This window comes from Equus asinus, chromosome X (genome assembly GCF_041296235.1).
Source record: "Equus asinus isolate D_3611 breed Donkey chromosome X, EquAss-T2T_v2, whole genome shotgun sequence".
NCBI lineage: Eukaryota > Metazoa > Chordata > Mammalia > Perissodactyla > Equidae > Equus > Equus asinus.
Genome location: NC_091820.1, coordinates 91,213,476 through 91,238,907, shown reverse-complemented (window position 1 = coordinate 91,238,907; position 25,432 = coordinate 91,213,476). Strand labels below are relative to the sequence as shown.

The 25,432-nt window shown below is 38.0% G+C and overlaps 1 protein-coding gene across 4 annotated transcripts in view; it reads right to left on the bottom strand.

Moving 5' to 3' along the window:
- Nucleotides 1-25,432, bottom strand: part of DIAPH2 (diaphanous related formin 2) — an 815,896-nt gene that overhangs the window by 739,497 nt on the left and 50,967 nt on the right. For 2 of the 4 annotated variants that reach the window (XM_070502007.1, XM_070502006.1), the window contains exons 2-4: nucleotides 22,201-22,233; nucleotides 19,265-19,441; nucleotides 473-577 (exon numbers count right to left, since the gene is read on the bottom strand). In XM_070502007.1, coding sequence (XP_070358108.1) covers nucleotides 473-577; nucleotides 19,265-19,441; nucleotides 22,201-22,233 — 315 coding nt within the window. The remainder of the gene's footprint in view (nucleotides 1-472; nucleotides 578-19,264; nucleotides 19,442-22,200; nucleotides 22,234-25,432) is intronic. The other 2 variants (XM_070502008.1, XM_070502009.1) reach the window with 1 other exon arrangement.

The following is a 25,432-nucleotide window of genomic DNA, read 5'->3' as shown; positions in this document are numbered from 1 at the left end:
GTAAAATAATGAAAAACACTAACAAAACTGCGTATTAAAAAGATTGCTAAAAATTTCACCAAAGCAGATACCAGCCATGGAGCTTTCATATAAGCTTAGCGAAAGCTTGTGACTAGGCTATGTTTGTGTCTTCTCCCTCAAGATTCGAAATTTTCATATAACAAACTGTCTGTTCAGTGGAATGCCTGCAAATTGCTGTCAACTTTTAGTAAGTGCACAAAACCTCTGCCCCAAAACTCACTGGATTAACTCAGCCTTTTATCCTTAGTCTCTCTGGTTTCCAATAACGGAATACTAATTATGAACAGTTTTGAAATATATATTAAATGTGTAAAAATACATGCATAATGTTTCCTTCTGAATAGCCTATATGCGTACATTGAGGCAAGAACTTGAAGATCTCGGTTTGTTTCTTTGCAAGCAGACAAAGCTACGCTCAGTATGGCGGGGCCAGGCAAGTCTCACTACTTACAGATTTGGCAGTAGCAGAAATATACTGGACGACCATCTCCCGCTTGGTGGTAAAATCTTTGTTCCGTAAAGGAGCTTTTCGTTCTTCATTAAGGTTCATGTCCTCCTATTAGACAGAACATTTCGTGAGCATTAGCAAATTCCTACTTAATAGGTTCAAAAGTGACTAATAAATATTAATATTCTGGCTTAAAATAGTAATTCATGCTGTGACTAACAACAATGATCATTTTTATGGATCTTTCGCTATTATTTTCCACTCCAGATACCATAATCTTGCATAAATTTTACCATATAGTCATGGTTCCTATCTCTATCTAGTCAACTTATGAGCAGAAAGAAAAAATATTTATAAATTATTCCACAGAATAAATTGGCAGTTTCTGGCATAGTTAATACATCATACAGCCTTAGCAAAGCTATTTATTCACCCTGATAGCACAAATAAACAAACACCTTACTATTTGGCATATGGTCCCTTAGGATCACTATTATCTCAAAAAGCAAATATGATTTGTAAATTAACAGGAAATATATATCTATGTCACTGAAGAAAAATTCCTGAGAAGTTGCTGGATTTGGAAAAGCAAAAAAACCAATCAGAAACATAGTTAGCTATATTGGAATAACAAAAATCACTCATTGGAGGGAAAAATATCCAATTAAAGAACACACTGTTTTGATGTTCAATAAGCTTTAATCTGATTGGGAATCTTCCTTCATTTTGTGATACACATGCATATAACACTTTCACTATTTTTCTTAATCTTGAAACTCATGTTAGTCCTTGCAACATATTAAGACACTCTTGAGGGGGGTCACAAAACCAAGTTGGAAATGACTCCACTTCAGAAAGTAACATCAAATGAAAAGACAACACACAGAGGGGGTGAAAATGTTTACAAATCATATGTCTGATAAGGCACTTCTATCCAGAATATATAGAGAACTCTGACAAATCAACAACAAAAAGATAAATAATCCAATTCAAATGGGCAAAGGATTTGAATAGACATTTCTCTAAAGAAGATACCCAAACGGCCAATAAACACAGGATGTTCAACATCATTATTCATTAGGGAGATGCAAATCAAAACCACAATGAGATACCACTTCACTCTCACTAGGATGGCTAGGATAAAAAGGATGATAATAACAAACGCTGATGAGGATATGGAAAAATCGGAACCCTCACACACTGCTGGTGAGAATATGAAATGATGCAGTCACTGTGGAAAAGAGTCTAGCAGTTCCTCAAAAAGTTATACATAGTTACCATATGACCCAGCTCATACCCAAGAGAAATGAAAACATATGTCCACACAAAAACTTGTACATGAATGTTCCTAGCAGCACCATCAGAGTGGAAACAATCCAAATGTCCATCAAGTCACAAATGGATAAACAAATGTGGTATATCCATACAACGGACTATTATTCAGTCATAAAGAGGCATGAAGTACTGATCCATGCTATGCCATGGATGAACCTTGAAATCACAGTATGCTAAGTCAAAGAAGACAGTAACAAAAGACCACATATTATGTGACTCCATTTATATTGAATGTCCACAATAGGCAAATCTATAAAGACAAAATGTGGATTAGTGGTTGCCAGGAGCAGGAGGCAGGGAGAGAAGAGAACTGGAGTGTGACTACTGATTGGTATGGTGTTTTGTGGAGGAGGGTGATAAAAATGTTCTAAAATTGACCATTGTGATAGTTGTACAACTCTTTGAATATAATAAGAAACAGTGAACTGTACACTTTCAGACAGTGAATTTTATAATATGTGATTATCTCAATTTTTTAAAAAAGAAAAAAAATATTTTTATCCCTTTACTCTCAATAATTCTGGCCATTGTTAATTTTTTTTACTTTTTTTGAGGAAGACTAGCCCTGAGTTAACATCTGCTGCCAATCCTTTTCCTTTTGCTTAGGAAGACCTGCCCTGAGCTAACATCCATGCCCATCTTCCGCTACTTTATATGTGGGACACCTGCCACAGCATGGCTTGGTAATTGGTGCCATGTCTGTACCTGGAATCCGAACCGGCGAACCCCAGGCCACCAAAGTGGAACAGGTGAACTCCACCGTTGTGCCACCGGGCAGACCCCTCTTTTTTTTTTAATCAAGTAAACTAATGGACAAACAAGGAAAAGACATTAAAATTATTTTAAAGATGTACATATGAGAATGTGGGGAAAAAAACAAAGGACTCCTAAAAAGTAATCAAACTGTATCCATCTATTGAATAGTAACTTCACTGACAGCAGCAATCTCATGATCTACCCTTGTACCCACTGCAGTGACTCCTATGACGATGCATTCACAGTCGATATCTTATAAATTCTGTGTATATATGCATGACCCCCCTTCCAAATCACCACTATCACGGTCTCTACCCCTACTGTTCTTATCTTATCTCCTTATTTCTCATTTGTATATATTGTACTTGTTAATGATTTACTTGAAGGCAAAAAACATCTTTTTCCTCTTTTTCTCTCTCATAGGCTAGATCCAGCATTGTTGAATCAAAGTAGAGTCACAGAGATGAGGCTGAAGGGCACTTTTCCTGTAGTCCACAGATGCTCATCTATGTTCTGAGTCAATTTCAACTAACAGGGAACTCACCACCTCTGCAGGCAGCGCCCCCCCCCCCCCCCCATCTTAGGGCAGCTTCATTTTTGCCAAGTTTTTCTTTGGATGACTGGGTGTGAAATATGTACAACAAAATATCCACAGCAGGTTAAGGTGGCAGGACCGTGTGCTTATTGTTTCTTCTCTACTTTCGAATTTGGAATCAACTCATTTACTGGACACATATCACGCCCCAGGGACTGTGCTAGGCTGGCTAGGGGAGTGAAAATTTGAAAGTACCCACAAATTAAATGAATTCTTCTTTATGAAGCACTTAGGACAATGCTATCTTTGTTAAATAAATAAAAATAAATAATTCATGGTCTGGTAGAGAAAACAGATATGCAAACCAATAATTACACTAGAGGTAGGCAAACGATGCTTTGGGAACGCAGAGGACAGGGGAAAAGGTCAGAGAAGTCTTCACCAGGATTTGGGTCTTGAAGGATAAGAAGAATCTGAGTGAGGCCAAGGAGACCACCTAGGAGACCACAGGGGTCTTCTGTCAGCTTGGGTTGCCCAACACGCCCTCTACATTTTAATACATCCTCACAGTGTCGGTTCCACCTAACCAAGAAAGAATCCATAACAAGGACATTTGCCAGTCTCCCTTACAACTGGAGTACAGGCATGCGGCTTAGTCTCCACCAGTGAAATGCATTTATAGCTGAAGATTCGGAAGTGAACCACGTACAGAAGCAGGCCAGGAGGAAGCCATCCAAATTGCTGGCCGGGGTGGCAACAGAGGTGACGTGGTTATGGAATTAACGGCAGCGGCTGCATCTTTTTCATCACAACAGTTTGACCAAGTGGTTCTAGGACAGCAACAGCTCCTTAATGGGACTACCTTTCAGTTGTGTGGTTCTAGAAGTTATTCCTCTCATTTTAACTGGAGCCTATTTCTGCAACCCTTCTGATTCAAGAGCTACCTAATATGTCTTAATAATATATTTATTTCTATTTAAACCAGAGAAAATATGGTTCTCTTATTTTCAATAATTTGAACTATTGAAGTAACTCAAGTGACTAGTGATAAGAGCCTGAACTAAGAGAGATGGTAGTCAGACTGGACAGAGGGAATAAACTCAAGAACCATGTAAATGTTATTTGAAGGCAGCATTCTCTCCTTCAGGCTAAAGGATAACCTATACCAGCTTTAACTTACCTTCATGTGACATGACTTAGCATCCATCTCTCTCTCTCTCAAATACTCTGTGGTTTGATAAATGCAAGGAAGGAAAGGACTTCCACCTCCTTCATCTTGAAATACTATACTTCTATTAATTCAGCCTCTGATTTTATGACCTTATTGGCAAGCACATCATTCTGCTGAGTCATATTGTGTTTGTCTCCATTAAACTCCTAAATACTGCTCACATATGCTAGGCTATGTCTCTACTGCCTCAAAACGTTCTGGTTAAATTACAGTCTCCTGCAAATGTGGTTAGCATGAATCTGCATCTCCCAAGTAGAATCAGCTCTGAAATGCTGACAAGACCGAGTATCTGTATCTGTACACTTCACAGCCAGGCCTAAGAGTGTGGGAGTGCCACCTCTGGCAGTCTGTAGATGGAGAGTCTGCTCTCCTTTCAGCGACATTTCCACATCACAATACACCTCCACTCAATTCGTAACGGCATACACTGCTAGGACCATGCCATCAGAGTCGAGACATTTTGTATGCGGGTGGGCAGAATAATAAGCGGAATATGAGATCACAGACAGCAGTGGAATGTTGTCAAGATTAAGTGTGATCACGTACCTCAAGCCTGGTGTATATTAACTAGCTCTCAAAGAATGCTAGCTATTAGTGTGATCACCTCCCCAGTCTCATTTTTTTTCCCACTTTTCATCTTACCCCTTACGGGTTAATAATGCAAGGTTGCTTGTAGTTTTCCTACATATGCTATGCTGTTACACATTTCCGTTACTTTGCCCATCATGCTGTTCCCTCTGCCCAGAATGCTGTCATTTCCCCACCCTCTCCCTCTATTAACCCCCATCCCATCTCACCCCACCCCACCCAAATCCACATCTGGCTAACTCTTACTTCTGCTGATTCTTCAGAATTCCCCTAAAACATCTCCCTTAGAAATGACTATCTTCACTCTGTTCTTTCATATTAATTCCTATATTGGAGTACTTAAATTGAAACCATCTGATAAATCCATCTCCGCTAAACTATAAGCTGAGGACAGAAACTGGGTCTTTTTTTATCTTTGGACTGCCAGCAAAGAGCACAGTGCCTGGGATGCACTAAGCATTTAATAAATATTTGTTGAACCAACGTGATATTTAGGAGCTTTTCTCTAAAAATTTTAATTTGCTTTACAGCCACCAACATTTTTTATACCTATGAACTTGCTGCAGAGGTTGACTGGGAATAGGTACCATTCACAGGAACAGAAGAGACCATAATGACTCATTTTATTCTTTTAGAAATAAGAAACATACTAGTAATTAGGCAGCTAATACTTCCAAATCATTAACTCCAGCTTTATAATATAATCATAAAACTAAATAGAGCAATACTCATAATTCAACATTAATTCTAAACAATGTAATTGAATATAAAACTACTTCTAAACCCACTGATTTCTTATGGTACTCAAAACACAAAAGCAAGCTCTGAGTATGTTCAACATTTAGTTAGTACTTCTGTAACGCAGGAGAAAAATGTAGTATTTTGTAGTTTTAAACACTGCTGTTTAAAGTCTAAAGAATTAACCACTTATATTTTTAAAGCCATTTCTGTAAACAGTAAACCGTTTTTTCTCCTTCTACATGCGCCATGATACAATTTTCCCATTAAAGACAAATTGGTTCACTTCTTCAGCAAATAAAAATTGTATTCCTAGAGTTATTACTGAGGAGCCATATGAGAATGGCGTCAAATGAGGAAGTTAAAAGTTGAACCAGCTGCCCATTCATTCATTTATATTCTCATTCATTTATTCATTCATTCTTATTCTCCCTCCTTCCTCTTCCTCTCATTCTCCCCCCACAAATCTTTAAATAGGTGACAACATAATTTTTAAAACTTTCTCCTTGCCTTCTAACATCATTTTCTATTTTCCTAACTTTTCCACTGTTTTTCTGTTTTGCTTTATGAGAGGTAAATGTGAATCTTTTACGTTTTTACATCTCTCCCTTCCCTATAAGACGGAAGTAATACTGGTTCCTTCTTTCAATAAATTTCCGATAAATTTCTATATATTTTCTATAAATGAACTGTTTCTGTTTCCACAACATGTCTTGATCCCAGCTTAAGACTGGATTTTCCATTTGCTGTTTTTAAATCTGAACTTGACTTCAACATCAAATGCTTGCCCTCTTCCTTCTGCTTCTCAAGAATACTTACTCAAGCGTTCTTCACCATCTCTCTTGAGGAGACCTGCACCCCTGAAGAGAATGAACTAGTGATGCCCTAGTACCTAAAAATATACCCTAGCATCAACAGTGAGTATAGTTATCTTTGATTCTTTTAAGGTAATAAAGTAATGGATTTTTACAACATTTGTTTAATGTATTCTTTTCTAAAGATGTTTCCTAATTCCTCTAGCTTCTGTGGACTAGAAAAGAGAGAATATTTCTTTTGAAAATTCCAAGAAAAGTGTCAGGGATTCTCCTACATCATTAAATAATTGGCCAATTCTACCTGGCATTAATTAACTACCTCATGTTTTCAAAAGATCCAGCTAACTTTACCTATATAGACTATAGCCACTTAACATATAGAAGCTCAGACGGGAAACAAGGTTAAAGGAAAAAATTGTCCAAATACATATTTCTACAAGTAGTGTAGAGCCCAAAGCAGAAAAAAAAAAAAAAAAAACAACAGCAATGTGGTATTAAGTGAATGTCACTGAGTATGGCTCAAAAACTCTTCAGCTATTTCTGCTTTCAGGTCCTGTTGGAGGGATCCAACTTTGAATATCTACATATATCTCTTTCCCATCAGGAGGGAAATTTCAGAAAATATATTTCTATATTAGAAAACACAAATGTTATTTTCACTTTCCCAGAATCCTAACTCCTGAGCTCAACATTCAACCAGTGGTTTCCAGAGTCCAGAGATTACATAAAGGGTCCACTGCGGTCTGCGAAATATTTATTTTTATTCCAAAGATACAAGGAAAGACGCTTTAATATTTAATAGGAGAATAACACTGGGACCCTCACTGGATCTGCAGATCCAATCAGTACAGGAAGTATCTTGGGAGAAGAGTAGGGTATTCACAATGCACGTGTGTTCACTGTCAGTGTACTGCAACCTACTGCAGTTTACATGGACCTGGTTAAGGGGATTGACAGGTTCTTTTATCTAGTTTTAACTAAATCAACCCTCAAAAAGACCCAGAAAAATGGAAAAGTGGCTCTAAACGATTCCTGCTGGGGCCAGCCCAGTGGTGTAGTGGTTGAGTTGGCGCACTCTGCTTTGGTGGCCCAGGGTTCACCAGTTCAGATCCTGGGCATGGACCTACACACTGCCCATCAAGCCATGCTGGGGCAGCATCCCACATACAAAGTAGAGGAAGATTGGCACAGATGTTAGCTCAGGGACAATCTTCCTCAAACAAAAAGAAGAAGATTGGCAACAGATGTTAGCTCAGGGCCAATGTTCCTCACCAAAAAAAAAAATACTCAGATCCCTGCAAAGACCACAGATTGAGAATAATAGCATAATATCAATAATGCAAGCTCAAGGGAAGAAGAAAATGTTACACTCTTATACCTCCCTACTCATAAGTCTGAGCCTTGTATCAATCACTATACTGTATGGTAAAAATAACAAAAATCTAAAGCTAATAAGAAGCTGATCCCACAAGATTAAAAATTATTAAGGTAACTATTTGAAACAGGGATATGCATCAATTATCAGTGATGACTCTCACTTTATGTGCACATTGTACCTTAAAATATTAGCTAATGATGGCATAAAGCCACCTCAGATTAACAGGCCATTTAAAATCCAAGCATCCAGAGCGTGAAGTGAGCTTTTCCAGTTTTCTCAGCAATAACTAAAATCATGTGATACTCAATACAGCACCATAGTGAAATTTTGTAAACCTAATGACACATGTTTGGAAGCCTCTTTTGAATTTTTTCCTTCTTTGATAGTGAAACACAAAAGGTTCTGGGACACTGGGGAAACGCTTGGTAGAAGCAGCTAAAACAGTACATGCAAAACAACACGGCAGCAAACTAAAACACAGTCCTCTGTCAGCAAATACTGTCAGAAGACACATAGAAATCAGTGCGGAAAATTTTCTAACACAAGTATTAGAAAAATTACTCAGTGTGGGACGTTTATCATACAGCTGAATGAAAATATAGCTGGTTTTTAAAAATAATTCAGGGTATATTATTTGCTAGATTGCTTCAATAATGAAATAGAGAAACTACTTTTCTTTGTGTTACTAATGGAACAACCTAAAAGAGACAACATATTACCAAAATAAATGATTTACTTAATAAAAAGATGTTTTATGAAAAAACCATAAGTGAGAAGGATTTCTGAGTAAGGTTATTCCATATGTAAAATTCAAGCCACTGCAAGAAAGTTGAAACTAAAGGACACAGAGCATCACACAGAGTCAAGACTGTAGCTCTTTTTTTAAATAAAAGCAAGCTGTTTCAAATACAGTAGAATATTTACAATACTTTGAAACGAGGTAGGAAGTGAGCGTGAAACATCGTGCCTTAGAGACATATCTCTGGTTATCATAAGATTTTAAATATCTCAAGTATTTAAAAACTGCTGAAATTTAGCATGACTTAGGCATTTTTCATTCACAAAAAGACAAGTAATCCCTTGAAGGTCGAACAATTAGTAAGAAAGTAACTATTCAAATGAACTTCATTGGAAAAGACGCACACACATTGGCAGACCCAACTTCCAGGTCAGTCCCTTTCATCCTTTGCGTGACTCACCTCTTCCTCCTCCTTCCTGGCATTGGATGCAACGTCTGGAGCGGACATGAGCAGACAAAGAGGGGAATGAGGGTCTACACATTAAGAATGTGGAAGGAAAAACGCAAGAGCCCATGTCCCCGAGGGTATCCGTTGAGGCCCATTTTTTAAAGCCCATTTTGAATCCATTTATTTAAAAATATAAAAAGGCAACACTCTAAGATTAGTTGCAAGAACGACTGACTGTCATCAAGGAAGACGGAAATTTCCTAGCCATGGTTCAGCAGGGAACCTTGGCTTGATTCATGGATTGAACTGAGGAAAGTTAATACTATGATTTAGTGAGTGTTGCTAATGATGTTCTTATTCCACTTGGACCTACGTATCTTTGTCAGATTTATGTTTCAACTATAACAGACATTAAACCAAATATCAAAATAAAATGAACTTGGAACTAAACCTTCTAATTACTGTCTTTTTTTAAGCAAGACATAAAAAGTAATGTCACATTGACACCGCTCTCACTAAAAAGTTATTAATCATGACAGCAAAGGCTTTTGTACCATTAATAAATAAAATAAACTCATTTTAAATCATTTGAAAATCTTGTTCATTCCATGTTTTTCTCATTCTTTACTTTCTATGTCTGCATTTTATAACATGCATAGTATTAGTACATACATATATGTATATAATTTTTAAATAAAACACATTGGTGTTACTTGCTCAAATCCATACATTTCTTTTCCAACAGGGTAGGGAATCAAAAAGTTTGGGGACTACGACACTGGTTCAGAGGTAGGCAAACTTTTTCTGTAAAGGGCCAGAGAGTATATGTTTTAGGTTCAGTGGGTCACAGGATCTTTGTCACAACTATCCAACTATTCTGCATTTGTAGCACAAAGGGAGCCATCTACAATACATAAACAAATGGCCACGGCTGCCATCCGTTTGTTGAATGGCTGCATTCAACAAAAACTTTATTTATGCACACTGAACTTCATATAATGTTCATGTGCCCTGAAACCTTCTTCCGATTTTTTTTTCAATGATTTAAAACTATAAAAACTATTCTTACCCTGCGAGCCGTACAAACTGAAATCCTAGAGGCAGGGATAGTGTCTTTGTCATGGCTACATTCCCTGCACCTAACAAACTAGCTGGCGTTCAGCAGAGAGCCATCAAAGAAACTTCTCCATGAAGCAGAAATTTGCCTTTGCTTTTTCTTTCTCACAATTACACCTTGTGGTCTGCTCTATCGCCCCTATCACAACATAAGCTCCTTGACGGCAGGGATTTTCCTTGAGCTGTTCTCTGCTCTCTCTCCTCAGAGCTTAGAACAGTACCTGGCAGATAGAAGGCACTGGACCCTGATGAATTAAATCATTCAAACCTTGAGAATACTTTAATACCAAAAAGCAAAGACTGAAAATTCAGAAGTGACCCTGGGTTTTGTTGTCTATTCAGGTCTTCTGTTTGCTGCCTGAGCCTCTGCACTGGGTTGAGTACCCACAGTGGCCCATTCATAGCTGTCCTACCACCATGGAAATCACCCGGTTACTTGTTTGTCCCCCTGACTAAACCCTGAGTTCTATGGGGTCAAGGGAGGTAATGCATTCATCTCCGTACCTATCAATGCACCTTTGCATATATGGATAAATGGTTGTGGAAATGCATTCATGGCAATAAACACTAGTGGAAGCTTTCAAACAGAAAAAATATCTTAGAAAACATTTTTATGTACAAACCAAGAAAAGAGACAGTGAATTGCGAAGTTTCCCAGCTACAATCAGAGAAAATTTGCAAACCTAGTTCCTTTAATTCCTCTTCCTGAGCCTCCTATGCTACAACCACCTCAGTTGTGAACCTTTGGTGAGAATTATATTTGGTACGGAAATTAGAAAGTGACCCATTAGTCACCTTTTAGACCTGTTTAATGGGGAAGTTTTGCTCCCCCTTTATAAGTTTTTCTTAGGAGTCTGTGTAAGAAAATAAATTACATTGACTAGAAATGATGCTAGTGTTCTCTCAGTGTAATGATATGGAGTAAGGATACTGGAAATGTAAATGTAACCAATGGAAATTACGTTATCTAGACAATTTCTAAGGATCTAGTCATTGCTGAAAAGTACTTCCATGGGTTATTGTCGATTATAGGACCTAGTTTACCTATAATTTATTTTATGGTAATTTAACCATTAATTAAAATTACTTATGCTGACAGTACTGAAAGGTTCTCAGCCAAGCTAAGCAACTCCTTTCTAAAAGACTGGTGTCGGATGGGAAAGAAACCCATGGCAGCAGTCAGGGGACAACAAGCACACTTGGGTTAAAGTACAACCCCTAGGGTTCAAAGTCAACTATTCTCTCTAGGCTGATAGACAGCAAAAGTGAGAGAACAAAAATTAAAAGCTTTGGGATCATTTATGAGAGTTCTAGCAGATGGCATATGGGACAGATAATTTAGTATTTATTGCATATAACTATACTACCATTAAACCATGACAAAAATGCAAAGTATATTAATATAAATTGCAGAATAGAAACAAAGTGTAAAACATCACATTTGCATGTAGAATCACATATTAAACACTGCCTTTAATAAATGACGTTGAAATAAATTAACCATAAATCATCACTAGCCTCATCTTTTGCATACGACAAAACTATTTAATTACCTGTATTAGAGCACAGTCCTTACTGACATAGCCATAAAAATCCAACGTCACCAATGTCAGCTGGACCTCCATCAATAGGTCCTTGTGCTAGCTAGTAGAAATCAAATTACAACTTGAATTTCCAAAAAGTCACTATGTTCACTTTTTTTTAAGCTTAAAATGGAAATCCCCACTTCCCCCATTCCCTAAAAGAAAACAACTACACACAAAAGAGCAATAAAATTCAAAAGGAAATGCAAATGTCCAGACACACTTCTCTCCTAGCTCTAATCGCATTAAATCAGCTTGGGTACAAACAAGTTGTCACTATTAACCATCCAATAGTCCTTACATAGTAGCCTCAATGTACAAAACCCAGCTATTCTCAGTAAGTTCAAAGGCTATGAAACTTAAAATGTTGAATAGATATTCAATTACAGCATTAATAATTTCCTTATGTTTAAAGTGGAAAGGAGGAGATATTTCACCAATCCTAATTAGAAGCATACGAAATGCCGCTGATTAGCATGAGAAAGGTTATAAATATGAACCTCATTCAAATGTGAATTTGGGGTTAAAGATGATGTGTAATACTCTATAATTCAGTCATCTTTTAAAATTACCAAAAACAGGGGCCGGCCCTGTGGCCAAGTGGTTAAGTTTGCACGCTCCACTTCAGTGGCCCAGGGTTTCACTGGTTCGGATCCTGGGCGCGGACATGGCACCACTCGTCAGACCATGTTGAGGCAGTGTCCCACATGCCACAACCAGAAGGACCTACAACTAGAATGTACAACTACGTACTGGGGGGATTTGGGGAGTAAAAGCAGAAAAAAAAAAAGACTGGCAACAGTTGTTAGTTCAGGTGCCAATCTTTAAAATTACCAAAAACAAAAACATGGAAAGAGTATTGTTGTTTTGGTCCTACTACCCAATAGATGTCAGAGCTAATGGAATGTCAGTAATCTACTAACACAGTAGGTAAAGGAAAACTTAACCACTCAGATCTTTCAGCTAACTGGACTTGTTCCAGGATTTTACTTAGCTATAAAAGAGTCAAGTGATTTTTATTTTTTTCCTTTTTTATTTTCTTTTTTTTTTTTTGGTGAGGAAGATTGACCCTGAGCTAACATCTGTTGGCCATCTTCCTCTTTTTGCTTGAGGAAGATTGTTGCTGGGCTAATATCTGTGCCAATCTGTACATGGGACACCGCCACAGCACGGCTTGATGATTGGCGTGTAGGTCCGTGCCCAGGATCTGAACCTGCAAACCCCGGGTTGCTGAAGTGGAGCACACAAACATAACCACTGCGCCACTGGGCAGGCCCCCTCAAGTGATTTTTAAAATGAGCTATTAGCAATTAAATAAGAGTTATAGCAATCAAATCAAAGAGTTAATACTTTAAAAAAACATGTCCTGCAGTATTTTCAGATTTAACCCAATATCCCCTGTAATCTACATCTAGAAAGCTATAAAATGAGAACTGCTGGTGATAGATATGATCCTCAGGCACAACGAGAATTTCAATTATCAGAGTAAGAAAGGGTTATATTTGAATATCGCCTTTCATTATTTAAGCTTTTCGCCAAAAGTTTCACCAAAATATATTACCCAGAAATTCCAAATAATAAATGGTATTAGCAATTTTAAGGTAATTTATTTCTTGTCAAGCATCTCATACACTATTACTGTGTATAATGTTCTATTTTACACAATTATTTAAAACGTTTTACACCCCAGGGTATGTTATCCCAAAACACATATATAGTGTTTAGGCCAAATGGTCTAAACATTTGTAGTCCTCTAAAGTCTACAAAAGCCGATCAACAGGAATAGCACGATCAAAGGTGAGAATCAAGAGAAACAAGATTGTCATAATAGTCATCAAGTAGGACAAGGACCTCTATTACATTTATTTGTACAAGGAAGGACACTCACAAAGAGTGAAATAAAAAAGCGAAATTTTGTATCTGGAAATCTACTTCTGTGTGTCAGAAATAGAACAATTTAAGTGTCTTCTCCCAATCAACTTTGATAATGGCATTTTAACAGTTTTCCATTATTATATTGTCGGCCTCTTTCTTTTCAACTGATGCTCTGTAAAAAGTGATTACAGAAAACTTTCATCAGCAGGAAATAATCCATCCCAGGAGGGCTTCACCTACAAGCCAATGTACCTCTGAGTTGTCCTCTCTACCAAGTATGTGTGCAAGGAAAATGTATTAATTTTATATTTAGCTTGAATGAAACATTATTCAAGATAGACGTTACTAAAAGACCAATTTTTTAGACTTTTATGTACCTAAATTTAAGTTCCAGCTCAGTCACTTACTCACTTAGGCAAGTTACAGAACTAATTTATTTAGCCTCTCTAAGCCTCAACTGCCTGAAAATGGAGTATAACCCTGTTGCCTACTTTGCAGCGCTGTCAAAAGGATCAACTCAAACACTACATGACAACTGTTTAGTTACATGCCTGGCCCATAAGCGCACAGTAAATGAAAGCTCTGATCATTCATAAAATAACTTCTTCACTGTAAATTGGTTACAGTCAAACTAAAACTAATATAGAAAATATATAATGCTCAAAGTACAAATGGATTTCTCTCAAAGAAGAGACACAATCCTTAAAAAGTTTTTTATTGATCTTTTGGTTGTTACTTTTAATCAAATCACATTTTTTTGATTTCTAATTCCAAAATTCTCATGGAAGGAAAAATTCCCATTAGGGAAAATGTGGCACCAGGTTGTACCTTTCTTTAAATCACATTTATGAATCCAATAAGCAAATCTTTTTAAAAACCTAACATTTAAAGAGGAACGTAGTAATTTTCTCGTGAGACATTAAAATTAATATACAAACCATAAAATAGAAATGTACAAAGTTTGAAAAACTTGTAAATGCTGTACCCAAACTGAAAAAATTGAAAACTTCCAGGAGTTATTTTTGCTCACGGCTACAATCACATAAAGGCACGTGTGTGACCGAAGCAGAGTGAGCAAGGTGGGAGAGCAGTAGAAGAAGATATCAGAGAGGTAAGGTAGGGGTCAGATCATATAGGGCCTTGAGGTTATTATATTAGTATACTGGCTTTTTTTACACTGAATGAAATGAGGAGTCGTGGTAGAGATTTGAGAAGCCAAGTGACGTGACATTATTCAGGGTTTAAATGGATCATGTCTCTGTGTTGAGAATATACCGTAGAGGGTCATGGGTGGAAGCAAGGAGACCAATTAAGAGCTGTGGTAGTCCTACTAGTCCTACCACTCTTGTGGCACTCCAGGTTAGGCTTCAACCAGCGTGAGACCAGTGAAGGTGATAAGAAATGATTAGATGTTGCAAGTCTACACTGAAGGGAGAACTAATGGGATTTCCTAATGAATTAAATCTGGAATCTGAGAAAGAGAGAGCGGCCAAAGAAAAATCTAAGGTTTCTGGCCTGAGTAACTCAATGGACAAGGAAGACACTGGGAGGAGCAGGTCTGGAGGGACATCAGCAGTTCCATTTTGGATATGTTACTTTCGAGAAGTCTGTTGAACATCCATGGAGAGATGCTGATTATGAAGTTTGATATATGAGTGTGGAATTCAGACTGGAGGACCAAGCTGGAGGTAAATCTGAGAATTGTGTGCAAATGGAATTTAAAGCCATATTCCTGGTTGCAATCGCCAAAGAACATAGCGCAGATAGAGAAGGGAAGATGTTCGAGGACTGATCCCTGGGTCTCTCCAACGTTTAGAGGTGGAGGATGTAAAAAGGAATCAGCAAATAAGACTGAAAAGAAGCAGCCAAAGATGTAGAGGGGGATGAATGTTGGCGGGAGGGAAGCATTTCAAGTTGGAGAGAATGATCAACAGCATCAAATGCTGATAGGTCAATTAAGATGAGAACTGAGGGGCCGCCCCGGGCCGAGCGGTTGAGTGGTTAAGTTTGCGCGCTCTACTTTGGCAGCCCCGGGTTGAGCCAGTTCGGATCCCAGGTGCGGACACGGCACCGCTCATCAGGCCATGCTGAGGCTGCGTCCCACGTAGCACAACCAGAAGGACTTACAGCTAGAATGTACAACTATGTACTGGGGGGCTTTGGGGAGAAGAAGAAGAAGGAGAAAAAAAAGAAGAAGAAGATTGGCAATAGACGTTAGCTCAGGTGCCAATCTTTAAAAGAAAAAAAAGAGAACTGAGAATTGATCCTGGGATTCAGCAGCATGAAGATCTTTGGTGACACTGATGAGAACAGTTTTGATGGAATGGTGGGATGGAAGCCTGGCTGGAGGGAGTTCAGGAGAGAAAATGAAAGGACAGAAATTGGAAGCAGTGAATATAAACAAATTATTGGGAGGTGTTTTGCTTCAAAGGAGAGTAAAAATAGAGCAGTAGCTGGCAAGGAAGATAAGGTCAAGAAAAGGTTTTATAAAACGAGACAGCATGTTTGTAGGCTGCTGGGAATGGAAGATGAGAGGAGAAAATTATGAGAGCAATCTCCTTGAGTAGGTGAAAAGGAATGGAATCTCGTACACACATGGAAGGATGGTAACATGAAAAGCTCACCTACGGTGACAGGGAGCAAGACAAGCTCTGTGAGTGCCGATACTACAAGTTAGGGTGATAGGGAGAGGGAGTCTGCAGAAGCTCTCTTCTGACTGCTTCCATTTACCCAGTGAATTAAGCGGCAAGGTCAGCAGCAGAGAATAAAGTTGGGGAAGAGTTCCGAGGCCTGAGCAGCAAAGCAAAGGTGTGAAATAGTCATCTCGGAGCACAGTTGAGGCAATGGAGTAGGGACATATAAAATGGTTGTCTAAAAACGGAAGGGCCCACTTGGGGCTTTGGAAGAGGAACTGTCTCAGAATCATTAACAGTACAGTACTGGATTAGAATAGGCAAAACCTGGAACAGAAGGAAGACCGGTTAGGAGGCTATTTTAGCAGTCCTCAAGAGCAGCTGGAGGACAACTGGGAAACATTTAAGAGTCATTGCAAAAGCAGAACCATTTGCCAGGCAACTAGAAGTGACTGAGGAAACGAATGAAGTGAAAGACGGCGTGTAAGTGTTGAGCTTAAGGGAATGCCCCTGAATGGCAATGCCCCTGATGAACTCAAAGAACCCAGTTCACGGAGCCGCCCCGTGACCAAGTGGTTAAGTTCGCACTCTCCACTTTGGTGCCCCCGGGGTTTCGCTGGTTCGGATCCTGGGTGTGGACCTAGCACCACTCATCAGGCCACGCTGAGGCGGCATCCCACATAGCACAACCAGAAAGACCTACAACTAGAATATACAACTATGTACTGGGGGGCTTCAGGGAGGAGAAGAAGAAAAAGAAGGAAATTGGCAACAGATGTTAGCTCAGGTGCTATTCTTTAAAAAAAAAAAGTGAGACGTGTCTATAAAAAAAAGAACCAGTTCAAGATTGCAAAAATTAGTAAGCAGTTGGGCAGCAGATTAAACCAGTAAGTTGAATTTGAGTGAAGAGAAGAAAGAAGGTTTTAAAAGATTAAAAGTGTTAACAGTGTCACAGCATGTTTCTGTTTCTATGTTGTTATCATCATTGTTCTGGGTGATTAAGATAAGACAACCAAGAGGTGAACTGAGGAGGATGGAAAAAATTGGTAAGAAAGAACAGAGCTTTATTTGATAAAGGAAAGGGACGCAAGAAACCTTTATAAAATTGTTTATACAGAAAGCTTATATGCTAGGCACTGTTCTAGGAGCATCATCTCCTTTAATCCTAAAAATAACCATGAGTAGATGCTCTTTTATCTTTGTTACAGTGAAGGAAGACAAAGTTTAGAGAGGTTATATAACCTTCACAAGGTAACGTGATTAACAGCATGGCCAGAACTCAAACCCAAGTCTGAATGCCCCAAAGTCCAAGTTCTTGACCACTACACAAGCCGCGCTCTGTAAAATTAAGGGCCTGGGAGAGGTAATATAGTTTGTTTAGCTTCCCAGGAGAATTTCAGAGCTAAAGATCTTACAGATGGAATTATTCTAAAGAATGACACCGTCCAAGGTGTAGTCAAGCCTATAACTAGCTAAATATATAAATGCAGAGATCACAGTTTAGGAAATCAAGGAACTCAGAGCAAAAATGCATTGGAGGGGTGATCCACATCATAGCTGAAATCACCAAAATGCATAGCAGGGGAAAAGCTAAAAGGAGAGCCAGATGCCATCATCGTGAAGGAAGGTCGGCCAGTAAGAGACTTCACAAGAGAAAGGAGTGCTGAAAGATGGTTCAAAGAAGATGGCATGGAAGAAACAGGAGAAAAAAGGGTGTCCCACAGAATTAGGAGGAAGGGCTTGAAGCGGGAAAAGGCAGATGCCAGCTGTGCCTAGACAGAATAGTCAAGGAAAAGTTTAAAGATAAAGGGAATTTTTATTCATTCAGCAACTTTCAATGCATATTTATTGAAGGCCTACTAACTCTTCCAGGCACAGGAGGAAAATAGTGGGGGTGGGGAATGGGGGGGTGATATGGGCAGATTATAAGTGGGGTGGGTTCCATCATGGGCAGAGCAGAAGGGTCTAGATTTTCAGTGATTCTTAACCTTTTATTTTGGTGTGGGTGAGGGGACCTTTGAAACACCTGTGGACCCTAACTCTAGATAAATAGATATCCACAAAAAAACTGTACACTGATAAGTGGGATAGAATTATAAATGAATGAATCATGAATCAGCATCTCTAGTTCTTCTCTGGTCAAGCAAGCCAAAGGAATATGGCCCAATGTCTCATCTCTCCCCTCTCCTACCATAAACTACTGGATACTGAAAATACTGTATTTATTATCTAAGACATCATCGAGACCACAAGCTGTAAAATATAAGAAACATGCTAGAAAACGTAGGTTGTATGACTGTTGCTCATAGAACAAACTTGGAGGAATGAATTTCTCTGTCCCCTCTGCTGTTTTCTGACCCTCTACCCTCCCAACTCTATTTCAAATGCCCAACAGGACACCTTGTGCTGTTTTCAGCAAAGCGGACTTAGGTCTGTTTTGCTTTATAGAAACAGGAACACAAATTAGTTGATTGAAAAATTGACTCAATGGGCCAGAGACCACTAATATTAGAGAACAAAAAGAAATAAGATAGCCCCTGCTTTTAGGAGCTCATAGTGGAAAAGACAGACAGGTAAGGATGTTTTAGCTCAAAACACAGATACTTTTGAGAATAGTTCTGTTCTATCAACAAGTTTCTGGTCTCTTCTTTACATGATATAAACACAGTGCATACAAACACACTTACTTAAAATCCAGTGCTATTCTGGGCACTTGCATTTTAAAATTACAACAGGGGCTGGCCTGGTGGTGCAGCAGTTAAGTGCACATGTTCCACTTCGGCGGCCCGGGGTTCACCAGTTCAGATCCCGGATGCAGACATGGCACCACTTGGCAAGCCATGCTGTGGCAGGTGTCCCACATATAAAGTAGAGGAAGATGGGCATAGATGCTAGCTCAGCACCAGTCTTCCTCAGAAAAAAAAAAAAAAAAAAAAAGGAGGCTTGGCAGCAGATGTTAGCTCAGGGCTAATCTTCCTCAAAAAAAAAAAAAACAGAATACAACAAAATTAGGAGTCTAACTTACCATCATTTTTTCAAAAAGATCCAGTACTTCCTTTTCTGACAAATTCAAAGATCGTTCATCGTATAATGGCTGAGCTGCTGGAAACTCACTCATTGCAACTTGAGAATCGATGGGATGTTGAATAAGAAGTTTTTCTTTTTTGACAGTAGATTTTCTAAAACTTGTAATTCGGTCACGCTGCAAAGAGAAAAAAATAAGAAGCCCTAAGAAATAGATCAAGAATCACAGATATGAAGAACTGCGACATCAAAGTGGCACTTAGCATAATATATATATCATTATTGTCTTTTGACAAAATGTTATTTTAAGCAGCAAGCTCCAGTTAAAGATTGTACTATTTTGAAACCTTGAGGCAGCCCTTCAGCCTCAGAAGTCTAGGGGGTGAAAAGCATTCCTCAAAAGTAAAACGTAGTCCTTTGTCATTTCTGTTTTGCACAGTAAATAGGTGAAAAATTCCTGCATCGAAGTCATGTGGTTGTTGGAGGGAGAAGGTATGTTTGGTGGCAACTGTCGAACTATGAGAAAAAGAGAAAGAAAATAAAAAGAGCTTCCAGGGGCGGCCCGGTGGCACAGCAGTTAAGTGCACACGTTCTGCCTTGGCAGCCTGGGGTTCACTGGTTCAGATCCCAGGTGCGGACATGGCACCGCTTGGCAAGCCATGCTGTGGTAGGCGTCCCACATATAAAGTAGAGGAAGATGGGTATGGATGTTCGCTCAGGGCCAGTCTTCCTCAGCAAAAAAAAAAAAAAAAAAAAGAGGCTAAGCAGATGTTAGCTCACGGCTAATCTTCCTCAAAAAAAAAGAGCTTCCGATATCCCATTCTAAGGGGAAATTATAGTAATGTTTCTCTTCTTCAAAGTGTCAAAAATTGTGACAAGTAGCATTAGAGTATAATGGTTAAGAGCAGAGACTCTGGAGCCAGGCTACCTGGGTTTGCATCTGCCATTCACTAGCTGAGTAACTGTGTACAAATCCTTGGTCTCTCTATGACTGTTTCCTCATCTTAAAATAGAGATAATGAGTTAATGTATGTTAAATAAGTAAAGAATGTTATTACCAACCCCACAGGATTATGGTGAGATTTAAATAAGTTGATACGTTTAGTGCACTCAGCTACTCTTTATTATTACTATTGTTGTTACTACAACTATCATTATTATTTCCCCCACCTTTCTCTTCCCTAAAAAGTGGGACCATTAAGGAAGCAAAATAAAATTAAAAACATCACCTTTTCCATTTACTGAAAATATAACAAACAGAAATATCTTATTCCTATATCTACTATGATGAAGAACTTGCTGGTTTATGGATATTGACTCTGAATCATGGATTCCATGTACAATCTCTAATAATTAGCTTGCTATTTTGCATAAAGTGAGTTAACCACTCCAGTTTCATGGAAACAGGCATCCTGTTTTAAACCACAAAACATCAGACATCCAAAATTAGTAATGATCATAAAACTGAATGCAACTCAGTTTTATTCTGCATTCTGTTAGGAAGCACATGCATACCGTCCAGTCATGTTAAACAAGCAGATGTGTTAGAAATGAGGACAGTGCATCCTCACTGCCATGTTACTCAGGCCTCATAATCACTTCAACAATACAAAAAGCATCACAGAAGTTATTACCACAGCTTATGTAACATTCCCTTGACCCCCACTGAGAAAACATACTTTTTGTTTTGCTTCAAAGAACACTTTTTTTTTATCAAAAGGTGTACTTTGAAAGAAACATGATCAGTTTTAAGCAGCTTATTTAGGATTACAAAAATGATTTTAGTACGTGGTTGCTTACAAAGAGATTATATAAATCATAATATTTTAGAGCTGGGAAGAAACTTGAAAAATCATCTAGACCAACTCTCTTATTTTACAGAAAAAATGACTAGCTAAATTCATGAGTCCCTGGTTCATACCCGTGTTCACATTAAGATTCATTTCTTTGAATCATCTTGAACTATATTTTTAAATTTTCTTTTTAACTCTTTGAGGAAAATTAACTTGCTTTAGATATGTAGTATATCTTCAAACAACTCGAAAAGAAAAATTAAGCAATCCCAAATAAGCTGAATACATACCCAACAGTCAAATTTCACTAAAAGATTTGATGGACATAAAAGCATTTAAATATGCAATCAACTATCAAATCAACCTATCTCTGTTCTCTTCCCTTCATATCACTTAATATTTACTTCCGCAGTGCCGGCTTTTTTACTGAGCAGCATTATTTACATAAAGATTTGATCTTCCACTATGCCCTTCATTTCTATCTAGAAAATTGGCTTTCGCTTTCAGCTATATCTTGATAAGAAAATGAAGTTAAGCCACATACTGTCACTTCTTTAAATCACTAACAATATTTTACATTATTTGTAGATAGGTAATTTCACAAAGAAAAAAGTGACACTGCTTAAAATACCATTTCTTAAAGGTTTAGCTATAAAAGGGCATATTTAAATTTTAAGCCCATAACTTTTAACAAGTTTTACTATGCTAGACTCAGCTCAAAAATATTGAAGGATTTTGAATTTAATAGTACATATCTGACTAACATAATGAACTTAACTTCCTTTCTATTTTAAAATAATTTCCTGTAGTATTAATGCTAACCTTTAAAATATTCATAGTCAATACTTGGCTATCAGAAAAGGAAACATCTGTTTTCCAGTGAGATTTACATAGAGACAAAAAAAGTCTGGTTAAGGTATATATCAGGATGATATATCAAAATTTTGATGAGTTCTTATACAATTGTTTATGTGAATATTCCAAAAAAGAAAAGTCATTCTATTGACAATTCTTCCATTCTCCTGTACTTTGTAAACACGCAGACATTTTATGTCTTGCATATATCAATGCCTTAATGTCCATCACTTTAATGAAAAAGCAACATGCATAATAATGTAATTCCATGCTACTAAGACCACCTTACCACATCATCTGCCAAAGTTTTTATTTGAATGTTCTATTAAAACCAAAAGGAAAAAAGAAAAGAAATACCTGTCAGATAAGAGAAATTCATAGATCAAACAAGAAAATAATAATTGAAGGATTCTCATTTTTTATTTTATCAACCAGTTAAAAAGAATTAGAAAGTTTAAATATAGAAATAAGCACTTCTTTACAAAATGAAAAAAACAACTTTTTAAGGATTAAAAATGAAGGTTTGGTGGGGGGTGTCTATTTGCTTTAGAAGATGATTCCCAAGGTCCCAAAGTCAGATTTGGATCAGACATCACTACACAGTGCTCCAACACGAGCAAAGACACAGTGAAGTCCAAGGCCCGTTCAAGTTTTTTCAAAATTTTAGAATGAATAAATCATGTTTTTAAGATACACAGATTTAGAAAAACACGAACAAGAGGAAAAATGTCACGTCAGTTACATCTGATTGATATTTAAAGGACACCTTTATAAATCATGATTTTGTTAACATATGCCCCTTTCTCAAAAACATCAACACTTTTTTTTCACATGTGGTTTTCTACGTCTAATGCTGAGACTCATTGGCAAGGGTGTATTCTAGTTAAAATGCAGTGGTTAATAAAAACTACCACGTAACAAATATGGGCACCGCTATTTGAAGAATTAAGAGTACAGCAATACTAAAGCAATAAAGCAGTACTAAAGTAAAGGAAGCAAAGTCATATCTAATAATTTAGTAATCCTCCATGATTCAGATGATACTTTAGGATCTTACAAGAACATACCATCAGCACAAAGGGCAGTTATTATTATATTATAAATATGTCGAAGTACGAATTAAGACACGTGATTAGGAAAGAACCAGATTTTTAAAAATCGCCCGTTAGGAATTGAAATTAACCCTCCAGCCACATCCTGTAAATTTATTTCTTACAACAGAAGCTGAATAACATGCATCAACTTGGTCATGCATGGTTACATCCTTTTTTACTAAGAAAAATATGGTCTTCTCACTGGCGAGGAGAATTCCATGAGCTTTAAAAAAGTGAGAATTATTTGGTCTCAGATCTCAGGAAATGATGTTCAAATACCACCAACGAAGTGCTGTTAAAGAGCCCCTCCCCTGGATGAGCTGGGACAGACACACTATTATATGTCTAGTTCTTTTTCTACTTTTAATCCATCAACTCCCTCAGGGATCTAGACTTCTACATCTTTGTACTACGTCTTCATCACATCCTGCTTACACAAACCCCAATCAATCTTTACTGCCTAGGAAAAAGAAAAGAAGGGGGATTATTTATATCAGAACTGAAGCCATTGCAAGAGAGATCAATTCACCCTAGGAGTATCTCTACCCGGGATTTGCTCTTTAATTTTCCCACTGGATGACAGAAAACTGTTTCATGCACAATGACAAGCTTCATGATTTCCTGTAAAGTGAAATCAGAGTGAGAAATGTCGGTCTCAATGTGCCTCAACTACCCTGCTACCATCTGGATAGGTACCTGTCCACCTGTGTGGTTATTAGACAGGTTACACAGTTCTTCAAGCAACTCCTGCTTATGTTTTCTTCCTATCCTTCAGGGTTATAACCTCAAGATTGGAAACACATCTATATCTTCAAAGCGAGAATGTCAATTAGGGGGAAATACAATTTGATTTAGTCAAAGTCTCTAAGTTAAGGTACACATATGTCTGGAATGCCTTAAATCTGTATCTCAATTGAATACATGTTGACAGTTTAATCGTGGGGGACAGAAACAAGAAGAAAAGGATTGCTAGCAATATTTCTACCTTGTCTTATGGCAAGAGACTTGAGTTCTCTTCCTCCACCCCAACTCTTTTTTTTTTTTAAGTTAACATATTTTTTGTCCATATCAAATCACACAGTATGGAGTTAGAGACCATTAAAGTTAGATGGAATTTGAGATAATCTGGTCAAAACTTCTCATTTTACAAATGATGCAACCGAAGCTTGAGGAGGCTAACTGACCTGCCCAAGAACCACAGATCTGCTTATCACTAGATGCTAACTCTTAGTCAACATACAGCCTTTTCAGTTGGTATAATCAAGCTGTAGGATATTAGGGTCGAATTACCAAATTGAAAGAGTTGTGGTAATCTCAAATTCACGGATACCCCCAAGCCCCATCAGTTTCATTTTCCTCGGGCAACTGCCTTTTGCCATCATTACCCAGGAGGCCAAGATCCCAAAGAGCATTCCCCTGGCATTCATTCCTTCCCCAATGCATCGTACACGTCATCTACCGAACTCACTTTGACCAATATACTCTGTGTTCTTTGACTGGCTAATTCATTAGTTATTCTCCATATACAAACTATATACAAATTTGGATTCTCCAGTCTTTCATAATTCTTAAATTTTACCTTCCTAATTATACCTTAATATTGCGACAATTCTAAGAGTCAGACTTCTTTTCTCAACTTTCTTAGGTGGGTAGCAGGAGGGAAAAAATGGGTATACAATTAATAACCAAATGGAAACACTTCATGACACAAAGGGGGCAAAATGTCTCAGAGGGTCAGGACAGACTTTCAGAAAGGAGGGTACCATTTATGTTAATGGTACCATCTGCATCCCATTTATCCAGTTTTAAGACTTCCGTTTCACCTTGGTCCCCTCCCTCTCTTTCATTCCCAACAGCCAAGCAGTTGTCCAGTTCCATGGCAATCTTTCTGCAGTTCTGTCTTCATTCTCACACACAATATCCCAGTTTAGATTCTGATTGCCAGCAAAAAGCCTCCTAATAATTACCTCTGCTTCCATTCTATTGCTAAAGTCGTCATTTTAAAGCAAACATCTGGTTCAAACCACCATCACCTCTTACCTAGATTTCCGTACTAACCTCCTAACCTGCCTGTCTGCTTCCACCTTTACCCTCCTACAGTTAAACACATCAGATAAAGTGATACTGTTAAAACTGAAGTTAGATCATGTTACTCCTCTGCTCAAAACTTTCCAATGGCTATTTTCACTCTGAGTGAAAGTCAAAATCCTTACCATGGCCTACAAGGCCTTATTGATCTGCACACTCTCCATAACCCTTTGACCTCATCTCCTACTAGTGTCCCTTTCATTCACACAGCTCCAGTCATACTGACCACCCCACTGTTCCTCAATAAGCCAATCAGACACAGGCACTGGCCCTTCCCTCTGCCTGGAATGCTCGTTTCCATTATCCATATCCCTTACTCCATCATCCTCTCCCTTTGAG